At 45.4% G+C, this 9,312-nt stretch overlaps 1 protein-coding gene across 1 annotated transcript; it reads left to right on the forward strand.

Moving 5' to 3' along the window:
• The first annotated feature begins 110 nt into the window (after positions 1-110).
• PEX13 (peroxisomal biogenesis factor 13) lies at positions 111-6,526 on the forward strand. The gene is made up of 4 exons (XM_039569434.1): positions 111-294; positions 2,273-2,970; positions 3,404-3,529; positions 3,770-6,526. The coding sequence occupies exons 1-4, from the start codon at positions 227-229 to the stop codon at positions 4,063-4,065; spliced, it is 1,188 nt and encodes a 395-aa protein (XP_039425368.1). The 5' UTR covers positions 111-226; the 3' UTR covers positions 4,066-6,526.
• Positions 6,527-9,312: the final 2,786 nt, after the last annotated feature.

Consider the following 9,312-nt stretch of genomic DNA (forward strand, 5'->3'; position numbering starts at 1 on the left):
CGTGCCCGCAAGGGCGGCTGGTGGAATAGCTCGGCGCTCCCGCGCGGTGCCTGCCAGTGGGCGGGGTCGAGAGAGGCCGAGCCCGAACCGAGCGGGGCCGAGTGAGGCCGAGCCGGGGTCGAGCCTGAGCCGAGCGGTGCCGAAACGGAGCCGAGCGGGACCGAAGCGGAGCCGAGCCTGAGCCGAGCGGTGCCGAAGCGGAGCCGAGCGGGGCCGAGGGGGTGCGATGGCGGCGACGCCGCCGCCCAAGCCCTGGGAGTCCCGGCGGCTGCCGGGCACCGCGCCCTCCTTCCAGTGAGTGCGCGCGTCCCTCCCCGGGTGTCCCCGCCGCGGCGGCCATGGGTGTTCGCCCCCTCGGGCCGGCCGGGCCCGCTCCCCTGGGGCGGGCTCAAAGGTCGGGCCCGGCCGGGGCTGTGCGCGGCCCCGGGGGTCGGTCGGGGGGGGCGGCCGGGGGCGGCCCCGCGCTGTGAGGGGCTTGTGCCGGGCGGGGAGGGGTGGGCTCGGCGTGCGGGGCTCGAGTCAAACCCCGCTGGCGCCTGAGGGAAGCTGCGTGTGCGGTGTGGGGAAGGGAGAGCTGTGTTGTCACCGGTGTGAGTTCACAGTCCATTCCTTGGGGCATTCACAGTCCGTTCCTGGCCGCTGTGCAGCTCTGTGAGCCCCCGAGCCTCTGCAGCACTGGGGGAGCTGCGTGTCACCCCCAGCACTTGGAAAACATTCCTGTGTGTTGCCAGTCTCGTGTGTGTTCCCATCTTCTGGGAGCTCTCCCAGAAAACCCAACCGGCCCGTGGAGAAAGATGCACAGAAAGTGTTTGTATGCTCCTTCCTTTTCATGAGGAGTCAAGGAAAGCTCGCTCGGTGGCTGAATACTCGTCTTGTTTTTCGCTTGGTGCTGGTGATTGCAATCGCAGAGAGCTGAAACTGGGCAAAAGGGTGGCCCAACACTAAACATTGAGCAGAAACTTCGCTGCGTTCTCTGCAGCCTGCAGCGTGCTGAGCCAGAAGCTTGGTGTTAGTTTTCCATTCTGGGTTTATTTACCACATTTTAAATGGCTGCAAGCAGCTTTAAAGTGTGGTGTCCCAAGCTGACTACTGGGGAGAGGACTGTAGTGTGACTTACTGAGTTACAGTGGCTCTGTTTGCTGGGATAATAACTTATTTTTCCTCCTGTTTTCAACCGCTGAGAGAGTTACAGTCTGTGATGGAAAAAACAGCAGTGATTCTTTGCTGTGGAAACCTGTAAGTTTTGCTGAGAGGAAGCTGTTCCCTGCCTTGTATGGAAATAGTTTAGCAAGCAGCAGCTCCGTAGCCATTCCAGCTTGACTTTCTTCTTTTTTTTCTGGGAAGTCATGGGATGAGGCAGTAAGCATGGGAAATAAAATGTTTGACTTTTAGGGTGATAATATGTGGATGAAACATATATTTTTATTGAAATGGCAGAAGTTGGACAAAAAGCTGCTTGACAGAAGTCAAATGCCAGTCAAGTACTTGCAGAGTTTTATTACAAAGGGTGTTGGTAAAATGATTTAAACTTACGGACATACAAAGGAAAAGAAAAATTACTCAATTAAGTACAAATAATGGAGTCATAATACCTCTTTCTGCCAACACTTACCAGTAGCAGATTCAACCCCTTGACAATCTGCACAAAGGTGATCAGGTAGTTTGGGTAGAGAGGGAAATTGGGGACCCCAAAGCCCTTGCACACATTGTTGCATAATTACTTAGATTCTCAATTGGGTCGTGCCACCCTTTAAGAGTGGATCCAAAGGAGCTCTCAAACTTCCTTCCTGCTATATCATTGGCTCATTGTATAGAAGAGCTGGGAACAAGTGTTGGAAATAAAGCTTTCAGATTGGAAAGTTCCTAAAAATTCCTCTTAGGGCCTATGAGAGGCTCTCATGTGCAGAAGAATGACCCTGGGTGTTAGAGCAGCAGGTTTGATGGCTCTGGGTTGTGTATTTCACGTGTTGATACATTAAATACATAATAAATTATACAATAAATAGACAAAGCTTTTCCATGTTTACATTCCAGTTCCATATTTACACTGGATATCTCATCATGGGGGTTTTATTCCCCGTAAAGTCTGTGTTTCCTGACCAGATTTTTTACTTCCAGCCAACGCTGTACAGCATACCGAGCATTTGGCTCCCAACTTCCCTATCCCAGCACTACTGAAACTCACCATGGTATTTATGTAGTTAGCCGAGGGCTCTGTGGAAAGGAAAAATTAAACTTTGGGTGCTGATCTTGATTATCTGAATTCGTTTAGGTCTGCTGACTTGGGTGACAACCTGCTGACCAGGCCCGGACAACCCACGGTGGCACGAATCCCTCCACCCATTTTGCCAAGGCCATCCCAGCAAACAGGAAGCAGCAGCCTGAGCACTTTCAGGCCAGCCTATAGCAGTTCTTTTTCTCCAGCCTATGGTTCATATGGCACCTCTTTCTATGGAAGCTATAGTCCCTACAGCTATGGCTACGGCGGTCTGGGCTATAACCGCTTCTGTGCCGATGGCATTCCTCCCAGCAGGTTCGTCCAGCAGGCTGAGGAGAGCAGCAGAGGTGCCTTTCAGTCCATCGAGAGCATCGTGCATGCCTTTGCCTCGGTCAGCATGATGATGGACGCAACCTTCTCAGCAGTCTACAACAGCTTCAGAGCTGTGTTGGATGTGGCCAACCACTTCTCCCGCCTCAAAATTCACTTCACCAAGGTGTTCTCAGCTTTTGCTCTAGTGAGAACTATAAGGTACCTCTACCAACGCCTGCAGCGCTTGCTGGGTCTGCAGCAGAGCTCTGAGAACGAGGATTTGTGGGCTGAGAGTGAGGGCAAAGTAGCTCGTGCTGGCCTTGAAGACAAGGTGGCTAACTCTGCAAAATCCTGGCCCATTTTCTTGTTCTTTGCTGTTATAATGGGAGGCCCCTACCTGATTTGGAAGCTGCTTTCTACCTACAGTGACGAAGAAACAGGTAAAGATGACCTGCAGCACCAGAGAAGTGCAGCATGTATTGTTCCTTTTGTTGTTGCCTGTATAGTGATTAATCTCACACTACAGCAGTGGTAATTAATAGATACTGGGGCACGGTACTGAGTTTTAGGCATCTGGTGCAAGTGACAGCCTGCCTGTTGTTGAGTTAGGATGTGGTTTCATGCTGAGGCTTTCTGTGATTCCAGAATCATGGTTCCTCTCTGTTTCTGGTTCCTTCCTATTAGGTGTGGCAGTTTGGGTTGGGTGGGAGAATTGTTGGTTGGATTTACTCAACAAGTCTTGCTTTTCATGTCACTTATCTATTGGAGAAGTTTTAGCAAGGAAGTTAAAGTGTTTTCTTCATTTTCCTTTGAAAAACAAACCAAACTTGGTAACTCAAAGCAGATAAACTTGTGATTTGTGTTTGAAAACAGTGTCTAGTAACTGGGCAAGTGGAGAAGATGACCATGTGGTTGGAAGAGCAGAATATGATTTCAATGCTCTCTCAGAAGAAGAAATTTCTTTCCGTGCTGGTGACATGCTAAGATTAGCACCCAAAGGTAAATTTTTAATTTTGGCTTTACTTCCTAATCACATGGGAAGCAAGCTATACTGTAGGAGTTTGAAAATTAAAACAAAAAACTCCCATACCACTTTATTGGACCAAATTTCTCACCCACACTGATTTTTTTTTCTCCCCATTAAATGATTACTTGCATTCTAATAAAACTTAATGAGTAGTTTTGTTCCGTTTTGTTGAATTGTTTTGTAACTTGAAGCGTTTGCATTCTCTTCTTCAGAACAACAACCCAAGATCCGTGGTTGGCTTCTGGCTAGTTATGATGGCCAAACAACAGGACTCGTGCCAGCTAATTACATCAAAGTCCTGGGTAAAAGAAGAGGTAGGAGAACAGTGGACCTGGAAAGGATTACGGAGCAGCGGCCAGCCTTTCCCAGCACAGCTGTCAGGGGAGCCCCTGCTGCTGTGACTTTAGAGGAGCAGGAGGCTGCTTTTGAAACTGTTTTTGCTGGAAGTAGCAAAGTTCCCGTTGCATCGGACTCCGCTGTGGCTGGTGGAGAGAAGCAGGAACTCTGATGCACTTTGATCAACAAAGCAACTGAACTGTGCTTTATTGATACCACTTAGGGTTTGTTGAAAATCTGGTTTGTAGTGGAACACTGGTGGGTCTGTACCAGTTATTGCTGCTACTGGCTGGTGAAGGGATGGAGAAATGATTGCTCAAATTTGTGGTATTTATTTTTGACTCACCTAAGGCTGTACATCAGTGATTCTATCCACCCACCTGGCAGCAACTCTGAGATCTTGAGATAGGAGAAGTGAGGCATTTACAAAAAAGCAAACAAAGAAAAAAAAAAATAAGGGACTGCCATTCTTGTTTAGGAGAAAAATTAACACCCAGTTTTCCTAGGAATATTTGCTGGATAAGAAGCCTCTTCAATACATGTGCAAAGGGAAGATTGATTTCTGTGAGATGTCCTCCAAATGTTCACACACAGAACCATAAAGGAGTAATAGCACATTGTCTCCCTCTGAAAGGAGGGAGAATTGCAGGAGATTTACACAATTGAATAGTTAAAAGGTTTGAGTTGCTTTTCATAAGAAGTAGGGTTCTGTCATAAAGAACTGAGCTCTTAGAAAAAAGGGACTTGGGAGGAAGGGAGGAGAAAGAGAGTTTACAAAGGGATAACAGTGAGGCATCACCAGTAGTTCAGTTATTCTCTTTTGTTTATTAAAAGACATCAGAAGAAAGGGTGTTCTGCAGTCAGGCACTCATTAGCTGTTAACTCCCTTAACTAACTTTGCATCACTCTCAGCCATTTTGTGTTGCAGCCTGTTAGCTGCCTGTCCACAGTCTATCAGCAGCCATCTGCATCTCAGCCTATTTCTGTTCTGTATTGATTTGATATGAGTGTTAGGATATCTATCCTGCATTTTTAAGCAGTAGGAAAGCCTCGAGTAGGGGGAAGTTAAAATTAATTGGAACATCAAAGAAAAAGTAACATTTCTTACTTAATTGTCTCAGTTAGAGAAGGTCTTGGACAAACTTTCTATGCTGCCTTTCAGGTGGTAAATTTTGCATCTGCCCATAAAATTTGAGGGCTCCAGTTTATCAAAAGCCATAAAAATATTAAGACTGTTCAGAGTCTTTTCTTCAAATGAGTGTTTGAGACTTCTGTCTTGAAATACTGTTCTGGTTTTTTGTTAAATGAAGCAAAGATAATTAAAACTTTTTTTTTTTCCTTGCAGTATGTATGTATAACATGTCGAATTTCTGAAGGTTACACCAGTGGATTAAATAACTAAGTTTATCTTAATCATTAAAATAGCTGTTTTATTTTAAAGGTACTCGAAAATATAAGTAGGGCACAGGCCTTTGCTTAATTGATTGAGAAGGTTCAGTTTGATCATTCCTACAGGGATCTTCAACACCCATTATGTGGTAACAAAGCTTTCAGTATTTATATTTTAATTGCATTTGCTGGCCTTGGGTTCTTACAAGTCTCTTCAACACAACAAAACTCTAAAAAAACCTGAAATGAACACAATTTTATCAAGGTAGGGTGGCTGAAAAGACAGATATTATGCTGGAACCTTGATTTTAAAGTAATCTCTGAATGCCTGTTATTAATAAATAGAACATGCATTGAAGTGGCTGTGCTCAGGTATTGGGAGATGGTGATTAGAATAATTTATAGTAAATTGTTCAATTTTCAAGTGCAGCTGTAAAGGAAAGAGTAGTTAAAGGGCAAATGAGAAACTTGAAAATAGGTTTAATAGATTTAAAACAGGACGTGTTCCTGAGACATTGCCCTGTGTACCAGGGCATAGAAGAAAATTATCTGTATTTGAAAATTATATCTGTTGTTGAAGTGAAAATAGCAAAAAAAAAAATCTGAAAGCTAAAATACAGAGAGGCAAAAGGGGGAAGGGGGGCATCAAATGTACAGTTCTGTGTGCAGAGTGTGTCCCTGGAGGGAATTACCTAATGTCCTGAGATGTAATTAATGGACTGTCAGCCTCTTTTGTGGCAGTGAAAGATTTCAGTCAGAGGAAGGGTCTTTAAATGAATGAATAAATAAACCCCAAACTTTGTGGGTTTTGGTAGAGTATCCATTCAGGTAGATTTCTTGTTTTTCTGGCTGGTTTTTTCCTGTTCTCTCTTCTGTTTTTTGGCTCAGAACAAGTTGAGAAGGCAGTGCCATGATGTTTGTTGGAATGTTTTAAGTCTCATTTTTAGAAAGACAGGTTTAATTTCACTTTCAGGTGGTACTCTTTTGATAACAATTCTTTTAGAGGAAGATAGGTTATTCTTACCTGAGTTGTCTTTATATTTGTTTTACTTAGCCTACAAGTCGCCATCATCATTGTATCTATTAAATCTCAACAAGAATTTTGATCCTTTCAGTCTTGCAATTACTTTAATTGGAAAAGAAGGCTCTGAGGAAATTTAGTTATTTAACTCACAATTAATTGTACTGATTGCAGGAGGGCATTAAAGTTAATTGAAGTAAAATACACATTACAATTCACTGTCTGTTTCTGTCCATGTGTCAGGCTACAGAAAAAAGACCTAAATGAGCACTGGGTGAAAAGGAAGGCTGGTGGACAGGCTGCTCAAGACTTGCACAACTTTAGGAAGGGGAGAAGACCAAAAGGAGCAGGTGTGGCTGCAACAGGAGAGTGTAGAAGAGGAGATCAGAAAAGAGAGGTTGTTGAAATACCGCTTAACTTAAGCGTTAGGCAATCAGCTCTTATTTTGAGGTCTGTACATACTTGGTTACCTTTGTGTTATTATTTGGAATTATTTATATACCTGTAGCAGACCTGGAAGTCTGTAACAGAGCTTTGACATCTGTTTATATAAGGTTTTAGTTTATTCTTACTGAAATCTTACTGATCCTGTTTAGTAGGTCAACCATTATCTGCTTGAATATGTGAGCTACTGACAAATTCCATGTCTGAGTGGTTCTCTGGGTGCAAACAGAGTATGAACATGCACAGTGTCAAAGCTTTGTTCAGCTTTCTGAATAATAAATTTAAAATACTCAGTTTGCCTAGTAAAACCCAATAAACTGGCCACTTTTGCACAGGTTCAAAAACGCTTCCTTGTGTGGAATTATACTCCATCTGAGATTTTAAGGTTGTTCTGACTCACTTGGCGGTCTTGGTGAAATTTGTTAGTGGGGTAAATACAAAGCAAATGCAGCTTCTTACAAATCTGATCTGTTTGCAATGAAAGTCTTCCAGAGGAGGTGCAAACTTGGAAACCAGCAGAGGAATTTCTTGATGCACCAGTGTAGAAATACTCTTGACTGCAATCATGGCAGAACTGTACTTGTTTTGCAAAACGTAACACAGAAAGTTATGTTCTTATGTAACTCCTTCCAGATTTTTATCCATGCAGGTGTGGCCCAAGTGTTGAGATTGGTGAACATTTTGGGGCTGTAATGGCAAGCAGTAATTGTGTGTCTCCACAGGTGGTGAGACACATCCTTTTCCTTTCTCCTTGTGTCTTGGACTGGTTCCTCTGCAGAGCAATGTGAAGCAGCTTTGGGCTGATAAATCTGTCCCCTGAGTTCTGTGGCCACGTGGAGCTCAGCCTTTAAGCAGCTGGATAATCTCTCCTTGGAACAAGTGTACTGGTGTAACTGGTTTGACTGGTAACAGAGGCATGATGTCAGTGCAGGGCACCCCTGCATCTTTCTTACCTGCTTTGAGCTACTGAAGTTCCCTGAATTTCACAATAGTCACAAAACTTACCAGACTCGAGCAAATGACAGGGATTATTGATGCTGTCAGAGTGTAAACACAGGGTTTTGGTTTTAGAAATGAAAAATACTAAAAGATAGTTCCGGTACCTTTGAATGATTGTAACTGATCAAGCACAGTCTCTAGAACAGCAAATGAGTAAAATTTAAGATACTGATTTTTTTGTTTATTCTCAAATACGGATTTTTTTTTTTCCTCATTTAAAAAAACCAACAGAGGGGGACTGAACTGCCTAATAGCTCAGGTTGATTAAAAAACCGTGTTCCAGTTCTCTGGCATGCCATCCAGTTTCCATTCATCATGAAATAAGTGGATGTCATCAGATCACAGCAATACTCCATCGTTAGCTAATTCTGTGGATGGCTGTGGGGTGGTATGAAATCAGTGGGCTTTGCTTTCTCTGAGACCTAAGGGAAGCTTTCAGACTGACTTTGAGAATTTAGATTTCAGATACTTCTCTAGGTTGGTAAAGACATTTTTTCTGAATTTTCCTATGCTTTTCTTGCATTCTACTGTCCTCATTGTGTTATTCCAGAATTTCCAAGTGAGGTTTTCGGAAAAAAAATTATTCGTTTCCCCGATTTTTGCCAAATTGCCACGAAGGAACAAAAGTTACGTGTGGCATGATTGGGAAGGATTGTTATGTGGGAAATGGGGATCTGGGCTGGTCTTTATCAGGCTTGGGTGGCTTCCCACAGGAAGTAATTTAAAAATGTTTGGGAATACTTGATGCAGTAGTAGACATGCAGTAGGAATCAAACTGTGTGGGTGAAATAACAGGATTGGGACTGTCTGAGCCTTTGCAGAGTAACTCTGGTGAGCCACTCCCAGTGGTTGGGCTGTTCTGTGTAATTATCTCTAATTTCAGTTTTCTGCTACTGTTTTTTATAGTTCACAGTGGATCAAGTATTTCCATCAGCTGAAAACTCGGGAAAGCTTAAACGGAGGCTCCTTCTCTTTGGTGGGAGCGTGGAGTGCGTTAACACATTCCCACTTAATTAATTTGCTGTGCTTATTAGCGAGCTTATTAGCGAGACTGATTCTAGTGTCTGATGCGTTGTTTTGGCATGCGGTAAGAACTTCTCGTGGCCAGGCTTTTCCTTCCCTGTAGGGTTCTGGCAGGTGGGAATGCGGCGGTGAACTTTGACTGCGAGAAGCAGAGTTACCGCTGTGGGGTTCCGCTCGGAAAGCTGAGCTGGGCGGGATGGGGGTGCAGCACCACAGGGAGGGGGGCGGTGTGACGTCACACGGAGCGAGGGCGAGGCCGCCGTGACGTCACCGGTGGCCCGGAGCAGTGTCGTGTCCGCCCCCACTTCCCGCCGCAGTGACCGGGACCGAGCCGGGCCGCGTCGCTTGTCCGAGGCGCGCCGTGACGTCACCGTGACGCCGCGCGGGGCGGCGCGTTGCCGCGGCGACCGGACGCCGCGCGCGGGGCGGGAGGGGGCGCTGCCGCCGCCGCTGCACTGCGGCAAGGCGGGGCCGCCGCGCGCCCGGGGCGGGAGCGCTCCGCGCCGCTCCATTGGCTGCGCCCGGCGCGAGGGGGCGGGGCCT

The sequence above is a fragment of the Corvus cornix genome, chromosome 3 (genome assembly GCF_000738735.6).
Source record: "Corvus cornix cornix isolate S_Up_H32 chromosome 3, ASM73873v5, whole genome shotgun sequence".
Classification (NCBI taxonomy): Eukaryota; Metazoa; Chordata; class Aves; order Passeriformes; family Corvidae; genus Corvus; species Corvus cornix.

Excerpts from the sequence above, each read along its gene's own strand:
- PEX13 (XM_039569434.1), top strand. The coding sequence starts at position 227 with ATGGCGGCGACGCCGCCGCCCAAGCCCTGGGAGTCCCGGCGGCTGCCG. Across the intron at positions 295-2,272 it reads GGCACCGCGCCCTCCTTCCA|GTCTGCTGACTTGGGTGACA; the intron begins GTGAGTGCGCGC and ends GAATTCGTTTAG. Across the intron at positions 2,971-3,403 it reads CTACAGTGACGAAGAAACAG|TGTCTAGTAACTGGGCAAGT; the intron begins GTAAAGATGACC and ends GTTTGAAAACAG.